The following is a 22,687-nucleotide window of genomic DNA, read 5'->3' as shown; positions in this document are numbered from 1 at the left end:
TATCGGTTCCACTGAGCTAAAATCCAGCTAAAATCAAGGTGTTGGAAGGGCTGCTCCCTTCTGGAGGCTCTAGGAGAGAATTCATTCCCTGCCTTTTTCAGCTTCTAGATGCTGCCTGCATTCCTTGGCTCTTGACACCATTCTCCCATCACTCATCCTCATGCTTGTCTTCTCCCACCTACCCTGAGCTTTCTTCCTCCCTCTCATAAGGACTTCGGGATTACATTTGACCCACCTGGATAATTTAGGATAACTTCCCCTTTTAAAAATCCTTATCTTAATCATATTTGCAAAGTCTCTCTTTCCATTTAACTTCTATAATCACAGGTCTGGGGACCAGGACATGGACATCTAAACAGGTGGAATGAAAGATCCTTGAGGGTGTTTTTTTTTTTTTTTTCTGCACCTTTCCCTTAATTCTTAGCCCAGGCCTTGGTATGCAGTAGTTAATTGTTTAGTAAATATTTACTGAATAAACACGTAGATGAAAGAGTAAGCAGATCTTCAAAGAAGGTTGTAGGATATAAGAAATTCCCTCAACTCCTGCAAAAAGTCCTCATATATCTTAATTATTATTATTTTCTATAAGGAAACAAACCCCCAAATTCCAGTAAGGTTTATATAAAACTGTTATGTGACTTGTTTCCTTAAAAAGAAGCAGAAGCAAATCACATCCAGACTCCCCAGTGACAATTTATTTTTTCTAAGATTATTAGATGTAGGATGCCTGTGTCTTATTTTTCTGCTGTATAAATGTAGTAGCATTTGATGATTAAGTTATGAGACTAATCTCATTGTAACTAGCTAGACTTCCCAAACTAGAAGGTTTTCTTCAATCATTTGTAAAGATAATCTTCAAGACCTCTTAACTCTAGTTTGCAAGGAGCCAATTTCATCATTCAAAAATGTCTATTTCTGTGAAGTTCTAAAAGAGGTAAAACTAATCTGTGGAGCCAGAAACCAGAGCAGTAGTTGCTTCTTGAGATGGGCATTGACCTGGTAGAGGTGTGAGGGAACTTTTCAGGGGGATGGAATTTTCTGTACCTTGACAGGATGTGGTTGCTAAGCTGCTACAGAGTTTTGGTCAAAGTTCAGCTCTTATCAGAAGACCGTGGTGCCCCCTAAATGAGCAAGATGTTTAAGGCCATTTCCAAAAGGAAAGGTGTTTCAAGCACCTGAAAATAAGCCTTTTGTCTTATCCCTTCTGATCTAGACTGAACATGTGTTTATACCTGCCCTTTCAACATAGTTGGGCCTTATGCTTTGCATTATGATTACAATATTAATCTTGATAAAAATTTCTAATGCCAAATAAATATTTAAGACAAGACTGGTAAGTGCATATGCAGAACTTCTCCAGTCTTTAAAAAAATCAAACTATTTTTTCCAAATAACTTTTTGCTATTTTGTTTTCTCCTTTCTAAACTAATACATGTTTCATGTTGAAAGTATCAAAACATCAGATATTTTAAAAAAACAAAAAGAAAAGAAAAATCACTCATAATTTCACCATCTGGTGACGACCATTAAAAACTTGGCAGCAAATCCCTTCCATACTTTTCAGTGTAAACATATGTGTATATTTACATGTTTTCTTTAAAATTGAGGCTCTCTCTATATTATTTTATAATATGCCTTTTTAGTTTGGTACATTCTGAACACTTTATGGCCAGTACAGTTCCTTGCTGAGTCAAAAAAGACAGACTGGGAACGTAAATTAAGCCAGATTGGGAACTCCTGGGAAGGGAGTAAGGAGACAAGGATTGGCCCTATGGTGTCTTGCTGTTACTCTGCTCCTCCTTGCCACCATGCACTTCTGCAGAGAGGGCTGTGTCTCCAGGAGTGGGTGTCATTCGTTCTGTTAGTGTTTATGCAAATAACCCATAATCAATCTATAGATCAAAATTGGGTTGAGTGTATTCTGAGCCAAATGTGAGGACCGTATAGTCTGGGAGAGTCCTTCCACAAAGGAATGGAGCACTCCAAAGAAGTGGGGGTGTACAGAGTGGTTATATACTGTCAAAGAGCATGCATCACACGTGATCGAAATATCCCTTTTACAATAGTCATGAGATTGCCCTGATGGCACAGGAAGCAACTCTGTTGTCTCCATCTAGGTGGTCACAGGTGAGCTGGGTGGTCACAGGTGAGCATAGCAGTCAATTCCTAGTCTAAGGAGAGATGCTTATCCTTAAGGAAATGCTAATGTGGGGGAAGTTGCACCTTTATCTTAAGGGTATTTGTTTTTACCTTTGGGACATAGGAAATGCTTAAAGCAGATACACGATGCATGCTCCATGGCCATGTCTGGCCCTTTTGAAAAAAGAAAAATAAAGTTAGGCCAAATCAGCTTTACACCAAATGGCCTCCTCATATACTCCAATATATCCTATTGCTTGTCATTTTTATCATTAGTCACAGGAGTACGAGCTGCCTTTCTTTTACAGAATTCTGGCTACATTGACCAAAGGAAGCAAAAGGGAGCACATGCACAGGCAGAATCTGCTTGCCCACAGTCTTTTAAGCCGGCTTTAAAACCTTAAAGCTTTTGTCAGGGAGACATGAAGCAGAGTTTTGAGTCACGTGCTGTTATAATCATCCAAAGGACAATATTTTTCTTAACCAGCATATTGTATGTTATCCTACTTCAGAAAATTTTTGTCAGAGGCCAGCTTGCAGACAACAAAAAAATTTCTAAAATGATAGTATAACGATAAAGAGAACTAATGCTTGTATGGTGCTACAATGTGCTAGGCACTGTTCCAAGAACTTTACTTATGCTAAATCTTTCAGTATAAATCGTTACAAGGCCGTCTGTTAAGGATTACACCATGGCAAATTTCAAGTTACGGATCCAATAGGGTTTTTTTCTCTGAAAATTAAAGCATATCAAATAACAGTGTAAGTTATTTTACCATTGCCTAACAACTGCTTTTATGTACTTTAGGGAAAGATATAATATAGATGGGTGGTTTCTTTTGTCAGATTTCTGTTGTCATCAATTACTCCCTGTTTTTTGTTCGCTTTGTTCTCTGTGAGTCTGTCCTTAGCTATTCTTGCTTTTAAGGAAATTGCCTTGGAGCTGCATACCTGTTAACTTTGTCTTTAGGCCTCCAGCTAAGGTGGCTCTGGTCCCACTGCCCCCTCCCAGCACATGACCTTCTTGTGATTACTGTCCATGCAAGGATCTCACTTGCCCTGGGCTGGGCTTGGATCAGGGCCACTGAACGTCTCCACTGGTCAGCTTGGCTTCTCAAGTGTCCCTCAGCTCTTTCATCTTCCACTTGACAATAAAGGGAAAAAATTTCTTAGTGACTCTATTCTTTCTCTCCAAAGAATATAAAAATTCTGCTCCAAACTTAGAATTATAATGTTTCAACTGGGAAGGACCGTTATTTTGGAGTTAGCTAACTCAAAGGATTTCCTGTTGTTGGTAGTAGTGACTGAGTAAATACAAACATTTTATTGATTAGTTTTAATCATCTCATTTCTTAGACAAACTTTTCTTTGCCTTAAGTGAGTAAGATGAAATCATTGGGGGCCCTCTCAGTGTGCAAGCTGGAAAATAGTGTCAAAATTTAATACTGAAATTTATACTGAAAATTGTTATAATATGGCAATATACTGAAAGACTACAGGTAGCATGATTTGTTCATTAAAACTGCCCTTTGAGGTTCTAATATGATTTCAAGCAGTCTTTTTACTTTACAGGGCAAGATTTCACTTTTATTCATTTTGCCTGTTGATAATTGAAATTGATGAAAAGAAAATTATTCTATAATTTATTTTTGCAATATCTTACCGTTTTCTGTGTAAATGTCTTTCGCATCATCCTTAAATTTATTCTTAAATCTTTTATTATTTTTGATGCTATTGGTGAATGGAGTTCCTTTTGAAATTTCATTTTCTAATAGTTTGTTCCTAGAATATAGAATGTTTTGATTTTTTCCTTGAGTTTTATACATTGGCTGTATGTCCTGCTAAATTCGTTTGTTAGTTCTAGTAGCTTTTTTGTGGATTCCTTAGTGTTTTCTGCCTACACAATCATTTCATCTGCAAGTAATTGCACTTCTTCCTTCACAGTTGATATGGCTTTTATTTTTTCCCTGCCTTTATAAACTGATTAAGATCCCCAGTACAATGTCAAATAAAATGGCAAGACTGGATATCCTTCCTCTGTTCCTCATCTTATGCAGAAACATCAAGCCTTTCCTCATTGTATATGTTATTAGCTGTAGGTTTTTCATGGGTGCCCTTTATCAGGTTGAGAAAGTTTCCTTCCTTAACAAAGAGTTTTGTCATGAAAGGGCATTGAACTTTGTTAAATGCTTTTTTTACATCCATTGAAAAAAATTACATACTTTTCTCCTTCATTCTATTCATATTTTGAGTTATATTGATTGATTTTCAGATGTTAAACCAACTATGCATTCCAAAGATAAGCTCCACTTCGTCATGATATATGATCCTTTTTATGTACTGTTGAATTCAATTTGCTAATGTTTTGTTAAGGGTTTTTGCATCTATGTTCATGAAACTTATTGGTCTGTAGTTCTCTTGTCTTGTGATGTCTTTAGTTCTGGAATCAGGGTAATACTAGTGTGGGGGATTGGAATTGACTACCCCAAAATGTGTCTCTTTGGCATGAAGATTTTGGGCTAGTTAATTTTAAAAACTGCAGACATGGGAGAAGATCTGAAAAGTAGAATTTAACCCATTTGCAAGAGACATTTACATTTGTAAGGGAAATCTCCATCTATAAAGATGTCTCCCTCTCTGTATCAGGAAGAAGTGGTGAGGACCTTATCCCTAGAAACTCTTATCCATGCAGAAGGCAAGGACTTAAATCTGCATAATAACCTTACTCTTATTTACTGTACTTTTTTGGTAAACCCCCATAGCTGACTTCCCCTGCCCCCAACATCTTTCTTTGTTTTTGGCTGAGGATAGTATTAAGCTGAGATCTTCCACCATTTTGGTGAGTTACTAAGTTTTCCTGAGGCTCTCCCACGTATACAAATTATAAAGCTTTGTTTGATTTTCTCCTGTTATTCTGTCTCATGTCAACTTAGTTCATAGCCCAGCCAGAAGGACCTGGAGTGGGTAGAGGAAATGTCTTCCTCCCCTACACTAGCCTTGTAAGATGAGCTGGAAGTGTGTTCACTTTTTAAATTTTCTTAAAGAGTTTGTATAGTATTGATATGTGTTTTTTTCTTTAATTGTCTGGTAGAATTAAAATGAAGCCATATACACCTGGAGTTTTTTTTGTTGGAAAGTTTTTAGTTACTAATACAAGTTTTAAAATTGATGTGGGGCTGGTCAAACTTTCTATTTCTTCTTGGGTCAGATACAGAAATCTGTGTCTTTTAAGGAATTTGTCCATCTCATTTGGGTTGTCAAAAATCTTGTTTGGGGCTGGCCTTGTGGCTGAGTGGTTAAGTTCATGCGCTCCACCTCAGTGGCCCAGGGTTTTCCTGATTCAGATCCTGGGTGCGGACATGGCACCACTTGTCAGGCCAAGCTGAGGCGGCGTCCCACATGCCACAACTGGAAGGACCCACAACTAAAATATACAACAATATACTGGGGGGGATTTGGGGAGAAAAAGCAGAAAAAAAAGAAGATTGGCAACAGTTGTTAGCTCAGGTGCCAATCTTTTTCTAAAAAAAAAATCTTGTTTATAATAACCCTCTATTATTCTTTAATATTCTGAAGGCTCTGTAGTGATGTCCCTTCTTTTATTCCAGATATTGGTAAAATGTATCTTTTCCTTTTTTTTTCTAGCTAGAGGTTTATAAATTTTATCAATTTTTTAAAAAAGAGCTAGCTTCTACTTTATTTGTTTTCTCTCTTTTTTATTTCATTTCTATCTGCTTTTATATTTACCTTATTATTTCCACCTTTCTGCTTGCTTTGAATTTAATGTTTTCTACTATAGTTTATTAAGGTCAAAGATGATATTGATTTGGGACTTTTCTTCTTTTTCTGTTATAGGTTTTCTAAGGCTTTAGTTTTCCTCTAAGTATTGTGTCAGCTGCATGTCCACAAATTCTCTGTTGTATTTTCATTATTATTCAATTAAAAATATTTTTCTTGTGACTTAAGAAGTCTGAGTTACACAGTTACAGACTTACAAAGCAAAAAAAAGTCAGTAATTTAAAGCATTAAAAGTTCAATTTTACTTTTCTAGAAATTATTGTTCTTTTGCTTTAAATTTATACAAATATTTATTAATCTTCATAGTCTGATTAAAAAGGAATTCTGTTAAATTTAGGAAAGTTTAAAATCTAATTCATTAGTTATTTTACTAATCTGGAGATAAGTAAATGTATACACATTTGTTGAGAAAATATTTCATACTCAGAAAATGGAAGAATTTTATCAAATTCTTGAGCAAGCTAAGGAATTCATTGGGAGTTCATAGACAGATTTCTCCCCTTTTCTTTATTTGCTCTTTTCTCTTTTTCCTGCAGTAATTGTTTGGTCAGACTATGGGTTGAACTAAAAGCTTAACTTTTTGATCTATTAATACCTTGCTGGCACAGGGGACTCACCTTGATATCTTGACCTAGCTCATTTGTATAATTCTATGTGACTACTTTATGTCCTTTTGAAATAAAAGAGAAACAATTACATACTCAGAACACTTCATATTTCTTGAGTATTTTCTATGAGGAGGACATGAAGCACCTGACAAGCTAGAAGCATTAATTCTCTGTACAACGTTGATTCAAATCATTTATAAAATTGTTGTATAAACCAAGAAAATTCTCTTAAAAATCCTTTATGTTTACTCTAAAGCCATATAAAATTAGTATAAAAGTTCTCTTCTGTTTTTTTAATTTTAAAAATTTTTGTAAAAGGATTTTTCCAGCTTTACTGAGATATAATTGACATGTAACATTGTGTAAATATAAAGTGTACAGTGTAATGATTTGATATAGAGATATATTGAAAATAGATTACTACAATAAGATTAATTAGTACATCTATCACCTCACATAATTACAATTTTTTTTGCTGTAAGAACTTAAAATTTATTGTTGTAGCAGCTTTCAAATATACAATACAGTATTGTTACACTATGGTCGCCATGCTGTATTACAACCCCAGAACTTATTCATCTTATAGACGGAAGTTTGTATCCTTTGACAATATTCGCCTATTTACCTCACCCCCAATGCCCACCTCTGGCAACACCAATTTATTCTCTGTGTCTATGAGTTCAGTTTTTTAGATTCCATATATAAATGAGATCTACAATATTTGTCTTTCTCTTTTTGACTTATTTCACTTAGCATGATGCCTTCAGGGTTCATCCATATTGTTGCAAAGGCAGAATTTCCTTCTTTTTAATGGTTGGATAATATTCCATTGTATATATATATAGCACATGTACTTTATCCGTATTAATGGATACTTAGGTTTTTTCCCATATCTTGGCTATTGTAAATAATGCTGCAATGAATATAGAGGTGCAGAGGTCTCAAGATAGTGATTTCATATGCTCAGAAGTGGAATTGCTGGATCATATGTTAGTCCCAATTTTATTCTTTTGAGGAACCTCCATACTATTTTCCATAGGGTTGTACTGTTACATTCCCACCAACAATGAATAGGGTTCCCTTTTCTTGACACCCTTGTCATGTTTGTTCTCTTGTCTTTTTGATAATAACTATTCTATCAGGTGGGAGGTGATATCTCAATGCATGTTTGATTTTCATTTCGATGATGTTTAGTGATGTTGAGCACTTTTAATGTACCTATTAGCTATTTGGATGTCTTCTCTGGAAAAATGTCTATTCAAGTCCTTTGCCCATTTTTTTTTTTTAAAGATTTTTTCCTTTTTTTCCCCAAAGCCCCCCAGTACATAGTTGTATATTCTTCGTTGTGGGTCCTTCTAGTTGTGGCATGTGGGACGCTGCCTCAGCGTGGTCTGATGAGCAGTGCCATGTCCACGCCCAGGATTCGAACCAACGAAACACTGGGCCGCTTGCAGCGGAGCGCGCGAACTTAACCACTCAGCCACGGGGCCAGCCCCTACTTTGCCCATTTTTTAATTGGATTTTTTGTTCTATTGTGTTGTATGAGTTCTTTATAAATTTAGGATACTAACTTCTTATAAGGTATATGGTTTGCAAATGTTTTCTCCCAACTCTAGATTTCCTTTTCATTTTGATGATGGTTTCCCTTGCTGTGCAGAACTTTTTAGTTTGATGTAGTCACACTTGTTTATTTTTAGTTTACTTTATTTTATTTTTTGGTGAAGAAGATTGGCCCTGAGCTAACGTCTGTGACATTTTGTATGTGGGAGGCCACCATAGCATGGCTTGATGAGAGGTGTGTAGGTCCACACCTGGGATCTGAACCGGTGAACCCCGGCCACCAAAGTGGAGTGCACGAACCTAACCATTACACCACTGGGTCAGCCCCCCACTTATTTATTTTTACTGTTGTTGCTTGTGCTTTGGGTGTCATATCCATAAAAATCCTTGCCAAAACCAATGTCAAGGAGCTTTTTCCCCTGTGTTTTCTTCAATAGTTTTATGTTTTCAGTTCTTCTATTTAAGTCTTTAATCCACTTTGAGCAAACTTTTGTGAGTGGTGTAAGATAAGGGTCCTGTTTCATTCTTTTGCATGTAAATATCCACTTTTCCCATCAACATTTATTGAAGAGACTGTATTTTCTCTGCTGAGTATTTGTGGCTCCGTTGTTGAATATTAGTTAACAGTATATGCATAGGTTTATTTTTGGGCTCTCATTTCTGTTCCATTGATCAATGTGTCTGATTTTATGCCAATACTCTACTCTTTTGATTACTATAGTTTTATAAGATAGTTTGAAATCAGGAAGTGTCATGCCTTCAGCTTTGTTTTTCTTTCTCAGGATGGCTTTGACTATTTGAGGTCTTTTGTATTTCCTTACAAATTTTAGGATTTTTTTCCTGTTTTTGTAAAAAATGCCATTGGAATCTTGATAGGGATTGCGTTGACTATAGAGATTACATTGGGTGGTATGGACATTTTAACAATATTAATTCTTCCAATCCATGAAAATGGGATTTTTTTTCCATTTACTTGTGTTTTCTTCAATTTCTTTCATCAGTGTCTTATAGATTTCAGGTCACACATCTTTCACTTCCTTGGTTAAATGTATTAATAAGTATTTTATTGTTTTTGATGCTATTGCAATGCGATTGTTTTCTTAATTTCTTTTTCAGATAATTAGTTGTTAGTGTATAGAAACATACTGATTTTTTAATATTGATTTTGTATTCTGCAACTTTGATGAATTTGTTTATTAGTTCTGACAGTTTTTTGGCAGGGTCTTGAGGATTTTCTATATCTGAGGCTATGTCATCTGCAAACAAAGACAATTTTACTTCTTCCTTACCTATTTGGATGCCTTTTATTTCTTTTCATTGCCTGATCATGCTGGCTAGGTCTTCCAGTACTACGCTGAATAAGAGTGGTGAGAGTGGGCACCCTTGTCTTTCTCCTGATCCTAGAGGAAAAGCTTCCAACTTTCACCACTGAGTAGATGTTAGGTATGGGCTTGTCATATATGGCCTTAATTATGTTGAATTATGTCCCCCTACATCCACTTTGTTGAGAATTTTTACTATAAATATATGTTGAATTTTGTCAAATGCTTTTTCTGCATCTATTGAGATTTTATGTGATTATCTTTTGTTCTTTTAATGTGATGTATCACTTTTATTGATTTGCTTATGTTGAACAATCCTTATATCCCAGGAACGAATCCTTTTGATCATGGTGTATGATCCTTGAATGTGCTCTTGAATTCCAGAGGGATAGCTTTTAGTTTTTCCCTGCTGAGAATGATTTGGCTGTGTGTTTGTCATATATGGCCTTTATAATTTGAGGTACTTTCCTTCTATACCCATTTTATTGAGAGTTTTTATCATAAGTGGATTTTGGATCCTGTGAAATGCTTTCCCTGCACCTATTGAGGTCATCATGTGGTTTTTATTCTTCATTTTGTTAATGTGTTATGTCACATTGATTGACTTACAGAGGTTGAACCATCCCTGTGTCCTTGGTATAAAATCCTACTTGATCATGATGTATGATCTTTTTAATGTATTGCTGTGTTTGCTTTGCCAATATTTTGTTGAGGATTTTTGCGTCCATGTTTATCAGCAATATTGGCCTGTAATTTTCCTTCTGCGTGTTGTCCTTGCCTGGTTTTGGTATCAGGGTGATGTTGGCCTCATAGAATGTGTTAGTAAGTGTTCTGTCCTCCTCAATTTTTTGGAACAGTTGGAGAAGGATAGGTATGAAATCTTTGAATGTTTGGTAGAATTCTCCAGAGAAGCCATCTGGTCCTGTACTTTTACTTTTTAGGAGGATTTTGATGACTGTTTCAATCTCTTTACTTGTGATTGGTCTATTCAGATTCTCTATTTCTTCTTGATTCAGTTTTTGGAGGTTGTATGAGTCTAAGAATTGATCCATTTCTTCTAGATTGTCCAATTTGTTGGCATAAAGTTTTGCTTAGTATGATCTTCTAATCCTTTGTATTTCTGTGATATCCAGTGTAATTTCTCCTCTTTCATTTCTAATTTTATTTATGTGAGGCTTGTTTCTTTGTTTCTTAGTGAATCTGGCTAAGAGTTTGTCAATTTTATTTATTTTCTCAAAGAACCAGCTCTTCGTTTCATCCATCCTTTCCACTGTTTTGCTTTTTTTGTTTCAATGTCATTTATGTCTGCTCTAATTTTTATTATTTCCCTCCTTCTGCTGACTTTGGGCCTTTTTTGTTTTCTTTTTCTAATTCTGTTAGGTGTAGTTTGAGATTGCTTATCTGAGAGTTTTCTTGTTTGTTAAGGTGGGCCTGTATTGCTGTGAATTTCCCTCTTAGGTCTGCTTTTGCTGGATCCTATATGAGTTGATATGGTGCATTTTCATTTTCATTAGTTTCCAGACATTTTCTGATTTCTCCTTTTATTCCTTCAACAATCCATTGTTTGTTCAGTAGCATGTTGTTTAGTCTCCACATCTTTGTCACTTTCCCAGAATTTTCTTGTAGTTGGCTCCTAGTTTCATAGCCTTATGGTCAGAAAAGATGCTTGATGTGATTTTGATCTTTGTACATTTATTGAGGCTTGCCTTGTTTCCCAACATATGGTCTATCCTTGAGAATGTTCCATGTGCACTTGAGAAGAATGTGTATTCTGCTGTTTTGGGATGGAGTGTTCTCTATATATCTACTAAGTCCACCTGGTCTCATTGAGGGAGCAAACCAAATTCTAATTTTGCACCAGCTTACTTTTTATATTAAAACTCATTTGTGGGCCAGACCTGTGACCGAGTGGTTGGGTTCGTGTGCTCTGCTGCGGTGGCTCAGGATTTCACCAGTTTTGATCCTGGGCGTGGACGTGGCACTGCTCATCAACCTATGCTGAGGCAGCATCCCACATACCACAACTAGAAGGAGCCACAACTGAAAATATACAACTATATACCAGGGGGCTTTGGGGAGAAAAATGAAAAATAAAAATCTTTAAAAAACCCTCCTCATTTGCTTAGTTAAATTCATTTCAATCTTAGCCAGCTTGACCAAGCACAAAATTCTTTTCTCAAGGTTCCTCTTCCACAAACCTTCTATAGCTTTTTTTCTTACTTTCAGAATTTGTCTTTCTTTTTTTTCCCTAACCAGTTTTACTTTGGAACAAAGTTACTTTCTTAACAAAAATCATCCATTCCTTATACCTTCTTTTACTGAAAACACACATCTTACTTTCCTTGTGTACAGAAATGTTTCCATAATTAATTTTTGGTAGCTGTAATCACATATATTAATTAGAATTCTTAACCCTTAGAAGGCTTAATTTTTAGTGAAAACTAAAAAGTAAGCAATTATGAATTGTCTTTTACATTAGCATTCTGTGGATTGGCAGACTTATGAATACTTTCTAGAAACGTGTTTCTCACAGAAAATTTCTCTGCATGGCCCAAGACATACTTATTAGTAAACCCAAGTTTTTTAACTTTCTCTATAATAAGAAGCCAAAATAGATAAACCTATGTTTAGTAATTAATGTCTAATATTTTGTCCTATTTGGAAATGTTCTAGATACTCAAATTTCTATCATTTAACTTGATTTAACAAAACTCTAAGTTTTCAAGTTACCAAAAGAGTTTGAAGATATTTTTAAGTACATATACCATAACACACAATTATTGTTAAAATTTCCACCTAAAAACCCTTTAATCTTACTTACATCTACTTAGTTACTTAGTTCCCAATAATTATATTTAGATTACCTAGAAAAACTTCATGAGACGTTAGACAAGGTCAGCAATCAATTTTTTTGGTGGCAAATTTTGTAACAGAGATAACGTAAATTTGTTTGACCTTTAGTAAACCTAGGTAGAACAAAAGTTTTTTATTTAATATTGGTAACTCTAAAGACGACAAACTTAAGTTGGCTTTAATACTAAATATTTTCCTACATCATGTGATTCTGAAATTCAATTGTTAATTTCTATTATAATTAGAAATAATTTATGTAAGTGCTAATTTTAAGCTAAGTAAATAGAGCTCCTTTAGAAATGATACCATCTGGAGGTAGAAAAATATCACATATATATACACCATACATATATATAGACACACATACATAGAGACCCCAAAGGTGTTGTTTTAAAATTACTGCCATGAATCAGGTACAGTAATACAAAGCTCACTACTTATCAAAGAATATAATTGAATCCAAATTTTGTTTCTGAAGATGGAATAAATTAAGGTTACGTGCTTAGACAACTAAAGCTTATTTTCTACTAATGTTTGTGGAGAAGACACTTAAGATGCTGGATTTTGGGCAGGGGGGCTTCTATAGCCGTTTGGCTCTTTTTCTTTCTTTGTTTTCCTTCAGTCTTAGGAGTTGATGATGATCTAGATACCAGTTCGCAGAGACGTTATAAGCCTTTTGACATAAATGAGGGAGGTTTTTGGAACTGGTGAAAGGTGCTGGGTGGAATCTGAACTGCCTGTAGAGCTGCATTTCCAGTTTTGAAAAGGTTTGTAAGATAAGGACAGTTGCTTTTAATTCCTCAGAATTTCAGATGTAACTCAAATGATATCATAGATTGATCAATCCATCCAACTACATCATCCCTAATTTGCTTTTTTCCCCTCTTGGTACATAGTTTTATTTTAACTTAGAGAAGAAGGCCTATAAAAAAATTCATATCAGGCTCTGAATATCAGCTTCCAATTTGGTCAAATTTCTGAACATAAATTACTGAATCTTTTCAAATATCTTATCAGATTTCAGCCGGGACAAACAGCAAATGTTTCTGGCAGTATTAAACAACTCCATTAACTTTTTTTCATTTTATATAATATTTTATTAAATTCGCACAATTACAGAAATGAGTGCAATAGGCTGTATTAATGTCTACTGGGGCTTCCGTAACAGAATACCACAGCCTGGCTGGCTTAAACAATAGAACGTATTCCTCACAGTTCTGGAGGCTGGATATCCAAGATCAAGATGTTGGTGGGTTCCATTAATTTTTAACTTTAGTTTCCCCTTGACTGTTTAAGGGAATAATGTAGCAGTTTACCAGAAAATCTTTCAGAGTCTCATTAAGTCTGGGTGGGTCTCATATGGGGTCCTCCTCTGAAGGTAGATATGAGATTGTCAGTAAAGCCATAATCTTAACAGACTTATGTATAGTCTTTTCTTTTAGGTACCTCTTATATCTCAATTTTCATTAGCCTTGGCAATGAAACTTTTAATGAGGTTATTTTGGAATTTTGAAGTCTCTGCCTTTAAGTGCACTTCTTAAAGGATCTTGTCTAATTGGAAATGAGTTTTCTAATGGCCAATGTGATTCCCCTGAGGCTGGCAGCAGTTTGGTAGGACCCTAGCTGTAAATGGAGTTCAACCCACACTTCTGTCCAGCCATGTCTGACCACCTGGGGGTCCCCAGGGTGATGGTTACCAAGCCAACCTCTCAGGACATGAAATAAGCTTAGGAAGATTTTGCTGTTCTTTGTAAAGATTTACAGCTTCTGAGACCACAGTTTTGAGCAGGTGTGCCAGAAGGTGGTGCACTTGACTCTTTAGAAATTAAAGATTGCATTTAATTTTTCTGGTCTGCAGTTCTCAAATCTAGTGTGCAAAAAGACAAATTTTGGATGTCCGAAAGAACCCCAAAGTGGTCACTGTAATTTTAAATCATCTTTAGTATTATTGATCCACTAGGACAAAAATGTACAAGAGGAAATGCAGTAGTTCTTCAATGTAAAACCAGCTGGAGTTCCTGAGGGAGGACCTTCTTGGAAAGCTTTAGAAAAATAAGTCCCATGGTGAAGAAAAGCGTGCAACTTACGAGGACAGTAGGGTTTTTTATATCTACAGTAACAGAGCTAGCTAAGCCTTGGGTCTCTTGGAGCCAAACTAATATCTCAGAGAGATGTGCCCCAGGGTTGGGGATTGTGTGGTGTTTTTACAGTGTACCTCATTGCCTGGAAGTTTCCTTGAGGTTGGTGGGTGACCTAGGCATCAATCTGACCCATTCTGTGACCAACTTATCCTCTCACGGGAGACTTCTTGAGGTGGTGAGAGCCCTAATGGCTCTTAATTGCTTGATCCATGCCCACCAATTTTGTGGCTTTGGCTTCCAAGATATCCCTTAGCAATAACTTTAGCCTCATGTGCATATTAACCCATAGCAAAGTTTGTCTAAGCAGAAATTTTAAAGGACGGAATCCCTTCCAAAGTTCAAAGCACTAACATATCTATGGAGGGAATCCTCTCTTGCAGCAAAAGCTGCATCAGTGCTGTAACCAGGGAGTCCCCTCCTTACTTGAGAGAAATCTCTCCTGTAATGATGAAAGCCACTGCACCAATCCCAAAGAAAGACACTGACCTCAGCTAATGGGAGTGAGGTCTGAGCCTGAGAGGTCCCATGGTCTGAGGAATTGATTGTCCATGGAAATGGCTGAGCACACAAGGGGGCTCATGTTACCAAACCTGCTTCCAATGGATGTTGGTCCTCCAAGATGAGATGACTTCAGGTCCCGCTTTCTGACACTGTATGTCAACCTACAAAAACAGAAACTAGTTTAAGAGGCAAAGCACTTGTTTGGGATCCAAGAATTTGGGGAGCACAGATTCAGGTAGAAACCCAAATAGTGTTCCAATTATAGGAGAAGGGCTTAGGGTTTTTATGGGAAAAAGGGAGGTTGAGGTGAATTGTAGTAAAGAGGAGTCACTGGTGCTAGATAAGGTAAAGCTAGGTTTGTGCTTCAGAGATTGGCTTGAGGTTCGAGCATCAGGCAAAAGGTTAGATTTGTACTTCATTCATTGGTTAGTGATCTGGCCATCAGGAAAGTCCAGTTCCATCAGTTCTTACAGACAGGATATTCTTTTTTTTAAATTATTTTATTGAGGTAACATTGGTTTATAACACTGTGTAAGTCTCAGGTGTACACCATTGTATTCTGGCTTCTTTATAGCCTGCAATGTGTTCACTACCAAAAGTCCAGTTTCCATCTGTCATGCTACATATGTGCCCCTTTACCCCTTTTTCCCTCCCTTCACTCCCTCCCCCTCTGGTAACCACCAATCTGTTTTCCTTATCTATGTGTTTGTTTGTTTGTTTATCTTCCACATATGAGTGAAAAATATGGTATTTGTCTTTCTCTGCCTGACTTATTTTGCTTAACATAATACCCTCAAAGTCCATCTGTTGTGTCTCAAATGGCATGATTTTATCTTTTTTTATGGCTGAGTAGTATTCCATTGTATATATGTACCACATCTTCTCTATCCATTCATCTGTTGATGGGCACTTGAGTTGCTTCCAACTCTTGGCTATTGTGAATAATAATGCTGCAATAAACATAGGGGTGCATATATCATTTGGAATTAGTGTTCTTATGTTCTTCAGATAAATACCCAGAAGTGGAATAGCTGGATCATATGGTATTTCTATTTTTAACTTCTTGAGTAATCTCTATACTATTTTCCATGGTAGCTGCACCAGTTTGCATTCCGATCAGCAGAATATGAGGGTTCTCTTTTCTCGACATCCTCTCCAACACTTGTTATTTCTTGTCTTTTTAATCATAGCCATTCTGATGGGTGTGAGGTGATATCTCATTGTAGTTTTGACTTATATTTCCCTAATAATTAGTGATGTTGAACATCCTTTCATGGGCCTGTTGACCCTCTGTATATCTTCTTTGGGAAAATGTCTTCTCCTAGCCTCTGCCAATTCTTTGATTGGGTTCTTCTTTTTGTTGTTGTTGAGTTGTATCAGCTCTTCATGTATTTTAGAAATTAACCTTTTATCTGATAGATGATTTGCAAATATTTTCTCCCAGTTGGTGGGTTGTCTTTTCATTTTGCTGATGGTTTCCTTTGCTGTGCAGAAACTTTTTAGTGTGATGTAGTCCCATTTATTTGTTTTTTCTTTTGTTTCCCTTGCCTGAGTAGATATGGCATTCAAAAAGATACTGCTAAGACTGATGTCAAAGAGTGACTTCCTATGTTTTCTTTTAGGAATTTTATGGTTGCAGGTATTCCATTCAAGTCTTTAATTCATTTTAAGGTGATTTTTGTGTATGGCATAAGATAATGGTCTACTTTCATTCTTTTGCATGTGGCTGTCCAGTTTTCCAAACATCATTTATGGAAGGGACTTTTCTTTCTCCATTGTACGTTCTGGGCTCCTGCAGACAGGATATTCTTGTCCTTACTGACTTCCTGGAATGTTGGTGGTTTGGTGCAGTTTGGAAGATAAAGAGAACAAGATGTGCAAGGCAATTCCTGTGAAATGGCTCCTCCAGCTCTATTTTAATATGGCTCCACTCATGTCATCTTTCACAGTAGAGTTTGATAAACATTAAAGAATAAGCTTTTTTATTAATATACAAGGATTTCCCCCAAAGTCGTAAATTCTCAACTGGTCATTAATCTGAGAATCCAGAATATTGAGGAATTTTTTAAATGAAATCATTTATTTCACTGGTTCTCAACCACCTGGGATGTTAAAAGAAAAGTTACCAGTAACAGAGCTCCACCCCAGACCTGTCAAACCAGAAGCTCCAGGGTGGGGCACTGGAAAGAAGGAGAGCAAAAGTAAAGAACACCATATTTTTCATCAGTGGGCCCAAGTCCCTTCAAAAGAGAGATTAAAGTAGACCTAGCTGATTAGTCACTTTATGAGTCAAAGAGGCACATGTTGAATTAGCAGAGATTGTTATAAAAGCTTTGGATTTCAGGCTCACAGTTGTCTAAGTAAGAAGAGACAATGGATCTGGTTGTGTTCCTGGGGCTCTGTCTCTCCTGTTGGTTTCTCCTTTCACTCTGGAAACAGAGCTCCAGGAAAGGGAAGCTCCCACCTGGCCCCACTCCTCTCCCTATTATTGGAAATATCCTACAGTTACACGTTAAGGACATCAGCAAATCCTTAAGCAATGTAAGTATGTTTTATGCTCCTCCACTGGCTTGCAAAGGGTAAGTAAATTAACCTCTACTTTTAAATGAAATATATTAGAATAAATTAAGATAAAACTATTAACATATGTCATTGTAAAGTAACTGCTCCCTGTGGACTATTGTTTTGGCTTGTCATTGTCAAGAACAGTGGAATAACTAATGCATTTTGCAAGTAGAGAAACACTTAGGTCTTTATAAATGGTAGAATCAAAATAATAAAATGGCAAAAGATGAGATTGTTCCTTCCCTTCTTTGTTTGACCACCATTTGCTATGATTTTTGCCTGAAAGTAAATGATAAGGGAAGTGATTTGCGAATGGAGATTTCATTACAAAAGTCCTGTACTATATAAACAGTGTGTTTTGTTCAGAATAGCCATGAAAATTGAACTTCTCTGAAGAAACCAGTGATGCCTGATGTCAACGACATAGCTTAGGATCAGGACCATCAGGAGAGAAGGAAAGAAAAACTAATTATTTAGAGCTAGCCGGGTGGATTCTGCACAAAGCTGCTCTCTGTACTCTATGAACGCTGCAGGGTGGAAGACATTGTTCTTTCGTGAGATGCTGCATCTCCTGGCCCTGCTCCTGTGATGCTCACTCTCTGAGTTAGTAATACCAGCAGATCTCAAACTGAGGTGGGCATTAGAATTTTCTGGGGTGATTCTTAAAAGTATAGATTTCTAGCGTTCATCACTACTGAGTCAGAATCCTCATGGAACGAGCTTTACAGGTGATCCTGAAGTAGTCAGCTGAGGACTAGCTCCAAGGTGAGCATTGGGAACTGATGAATTGCTTAGACATCAGGGTTCAACTAAGCAGGGTTGAAATTTGTGTCTTCTATTTATTAGCTGTAATACTCTGGAAATAAATAGGAAATTATTTGAACCTCAGTCTCTTTATCTGTAAAACAGGAAAATAAAGGTGTTGATTTGATTACTTGTAATGATCTGAGCACCAATTACCTGGGCCATTGCTTGGCACATCAGAGTCCCTCTGTATGTGTCAGCTATGACAATCTCCATCATATTTACATCATGTGCCACATAACATTTCAGTCAATGACAGACTCCATATACCACAGTGGTCCCATAAGATTAGAACCATATAGCCTAGATATGTAGTAGGCTAAACCATTTAGGTTTGTGTAAGAACACTCTATGATGGTCATACAATGACAAAATCGCCTAACAATGCATTTCTCAGAATTTATCCCTGTCATTAAGCGACACATCGCTGTATAAGATCCAGAAATGTTTGAGGTTATGTTTGGCAGAATAAAAATATCAACAATATGATGATGATTACAGTCTTTATTTTATCTTATTTTTTTAATTGCAGTAACATTGGATTATAACAGTATATAGCTTTCAGGTGTACATTGTAATATATTTCGAATTCTGTGTAGATTAAATCATGTTCACCAACCACAAAGTAATTATAGTCCATCCCCTCACATGTGAGCCTAATCACTCCTTTTGCCCTCCCCATCCCTTCCCCTATGGTAACCACCAATCCAATCTCCATTGCTATGTGTTTGTCATTGTTTTTATCTTCTACTTATGAGTGAGATCATACGCTATTTGACTGTCTCACTCTGACTAATTTCGCTCAGCATAATACCCTCAAGGTCCATCCATGTTGTCACAAATGACTGGATTTCATCATTTCTTATGGCTGAGTAGTATTCCATTGTGTATAAATATCACATCTTCTTTATCCGTTCATCCCTTGATGGGCACCTAGGTTGCTTCCAACTCTTGGCTATTGTGTATAATGCTGCAGTGAACATAGAGGTGCAGGTATCTTTATGCCCTTGCATTTTCAAGTTCTTTGGATAAATACCCAGCAGTGGGATAGCTGGATCATATGGTATATCTATTCTTAATTTTCTGAGGATACTCCATAGTGCTTTCCATAGTGGCTGCACCAATTTGCACTCCCACCAGTAGTGTATGAGGGTTCCCTTCTCTCCACATCCTCTCCAGCATTTGTTTCCTGTCTTGTTAATTATAGCCATTCTGACTGGAGTGAGGTAATACCTCATTGCATTTCCCTGATAGCTATTGATGTTGAGCATCTTTTCGTATGCCTGTTGGCCATCCGTATATCTTCTTTGGAGAAATCTCTGTTCAGATCTTTTGCCCATTTTTAAAATTGGGTTGTTGGGTTTTTGTTGTTGTTGAGATATATGAATACTTTGTATATTTTGGATATTAACCCCTTATCTGATATATGGTTTGCAAAATCTTCTCCTAATTGTTAGGTTGTCTTTTCGTTTTGTTGATGGTTTCCTTTGCTGTGCAGAAGCTTTTTAGCTTGATGTAGTCCCATTTGTTCATTTTTTCTTTTGTTTCTCTTGCCTGGTCAGACATGGTACTTGAAAATATGCTGCTAAGACCGATGTCAAAGAGCGTACTGCATATGTTTTCTTCTAGAAGTTTCATGGTTTCGGGTCTTACATTCAAGTCTTTAATCCACTTTGAGTTAATTTTTGTGCATGGTGTAAGGGAATGGTCTACTTTCATTCTTTTGCATGTGGCTGTCCAGTTTTCCCAACACCATTTATTAAAGAGACTCTCCTTTCTCCATCGTATGCTCTTGGCTCCCTTGTCGAATATTAGCTGTCCATAAAGGGTTTATTATGTGGGTTATTTCTGAGCTCTCGATTATGTTCTATTGATCTGTGTGTCTGTTTTTGTGCCAGTACAATGCTGTTTTGGTTACTATGGCTTTGTAGTATATTTTGAAATCAGGGAGTGTGGTACCTCCAGCTTTGTTCTTTTTCTCAGGAATCCTTTGGCTATTTGGCGTCTTTTGTTGTTTCATATAAATTTTAGGATTCTTTCTTCTATTTCTGTGAAAAGTCTTGCAACTTTGCAAGGGATTGAGTTGAATCTATAGATTGCTTTAGGAAGTATAGACATTTTAATGATGTTGATTCTTCTAATCCAAGACCACAGAATATCTTTCCATTTCTTTGTGTCTTCTTCTATTTCTTTCAACAATGTTGTATAGTTTTCAGTGTACAGATCTTTCACCTCTTTGGTTAAGTTTATTGCTAGATATTTTATTCTTTTTGTTGCAATTGTAAATGGGATTGTATTCTTAATTTCTCTTTCTGCTACTTCATTGTTAGTGTATAGAAACACAACTGATTTTTGTATGTTGATTTTGTATCCCGCGACTTGACTATATTCATTTACTGTTTTTAAAAGTTTTTTAGTGGATTCTTTAGGGTTTTCTATATATAAAATCATGTCGTCTGCAAAGAGTGACAGTTTCACTTCTTTTCTAATATGGATCCCTTTTATTTCTTTTTCTTCCTGATTGCTCTGGCTAGCACTTCCAATACTATGCTAAATAAGAGTGGTGACAGTGGGTGTCCTTGTCTGGTTCCTGTTCTTAGAAGGATAGCTTTCAGTTTTTCTCCATTGAGAATGATATTTGCTGTGGATTTGTCATATATGGCCTTCACTATGTTGAGGTATTTTCCTTCTATACCCATTTTATTTAGAGTTTTTATCATAAATGGATGCTGTATCTTGTCAAATGCTTTCTCTGCATCTATTGAGATGATCATGTGATTTTTTATTCTTCATTTTGTTAATGTGGTGTATCAAGTTGATAGATTTGTGGATGTTGAACCATCCCTGCATCCCTGGAATGAAATCCACTTGATCATGATGTATGATCTTTTTAATGTAATGTTGTATTCTATTTGCTAGAATTTTGTTGAGGATTTTTGAATTGATGTTCATCAATGATATTGGCCTGTAATTTTCTTTTTTTGTGTTGTCCTTGTCTGGTTTTGGTATCAGGATAATGTTTGCTTCGTAGAATGAGTTAGGAAGCCTCCCCTCCTCTTCAATTTTTTGGAAGAGTTTGAGAAGGATAGGTATTAAGTCTTCTTTGACTGTTTGGTAGAATTCACCATGGAAGCCATCTGGTCCTGGACTTTTATTTTTGGGGAGGTTTTTGATTGCTGCTTCAATCGCCTTACTGGTGACTGGTCTATTCAAATTGGCTCCTTCTTTTTGGTCCAGTTTTGGAAGGTTGTATGTTTCTAAGAATTTATCCATTTCTTCTAGATTATCCAATTTGTTGGCGTATAGCTTTTCATAGTATTCTCTTATTATCTTTTGTATTTCTGAGGTGTCCATTGTAATCTCTCCTCTTTCATTTCTGATTTTATTTATTTGAGCCTTCTGTCTTTTTTTCTTGGTGAGTCTAGCTAAGAGTTTGTCAATTTTGTTTATCTTTTCAAAGAACCAGCTCTTGGTTTCATTAATTTTTTCTATTTTTTTTTAGTCTCGATTTCCTTTATTTCTGCTCTGATTTTTATTATTTCCTTCCTTCTGCTGATTTTGGGCTTTGTTTGTTGTTCTTTTTCCAGTACTTTTAGATGCACTTTTAGATTGTCTATTAGGGACTTTTCTTCTTTGTTGAGATAGGCCTGAATTGCAATAAACTTCCCTCCTAGAACCACTTTTGCTGTATCCCACAGATTTTGGCAGGTCGTATTTTCATTTTCATTTGTCTCCAGGAATTTTTCATTTCTCCTTTGATTTCTTCATTGACCCAATCGTTGTTCAGTAGCATTTTGTTTAATCTCCACATTTTTGTGGCTTTTCTGGTTTTCTTCCTGTAGTTGATTTCTAGTTTCATACCTTTGTGGTCAGAAAAGACGCATGGTATTATTTCAATCTTCTTAAATTTATCGAGACTTGTTTTGTGGCCTAATATGTGATCACTCCTGGAGAATGTTCCATGTGCATTTGAAAAGAATGTGTATTCTGTGGTTTTTAGATAGAATGTTCTATATATATCTACTAAGTCCATCTGGTTTAATATGTCATTTAAACCACTGTTTCCGTATTGATCTTCTGTTTGGATGATCTATCCATTGGTGTCAGCGGAGTGTTAAAGTCCCATTCTATTATTGTGTTACTATTTCTCCTTTTATGTCTGTTAATAATTGCTTTATATATTTAGGTGCTCCTATGTTGGGCGCATAGATATTTACAAGTGTTATACTTTCTTGTTGGATTGTTCCCTTTATCATTATGTAGTGCCTGTCTTTGTCTCTTGTTATAATTTTTGTTTTAAAGTCTATTTTATCAGATATAAGTATTGCTACCCCCGCTTTCTTTTCTTTGCCATTGACATGGAATATCTTTTTCCATCCTTTCACTTTCAGTTTGT

The 22,687-nt window shown here is 36.2% G+C and overlaps 1 protein-coding gene across 1 annotated transcript in view; it reads left to right on the top strand.

Moving 5' to 3' along the window:
- Window positions 1–17,268: 17,268 nt before the first annotated feature.
- Window positions 17,269–22,687, top strand: part of LOC106846096 (cytochrome P450 2C19-like) — a 79,408-nt gene continuing 73,989 nt past the window's right edge. The window contains exon 1 of the mRNA XM_014864675.3: window positions 17,269–17,463. Coding sequence (XP_014720161.1) covers window positions 17,296–17,463 — 168 coding nt within the window. The 5' untranslated portion in view covers window positions 17,269–17,295. The remainder of the gene's footprint in view (window positions 17,464–22,687) is intronic.

Source organism: Equus asinus, chromosome 2 (assembly GCF_041296235.1).
Source record: "Equus asinus isolate D_3611 breed Donkey chromosome 2, EquAss-T2T_v2, whole genome shotgun sequence".
Taxonomy (NCBI): Eukaryota; Metazoa; Chordata; class Mammalia; order Perissodactyla; family Equidae; genus Equus; species Equus asinus.
The sequence above is the reverse complement of the archived record's forward strand: the minus strand, read 5'-3'. Positions and strand labels throughout refer to the sequence as shown.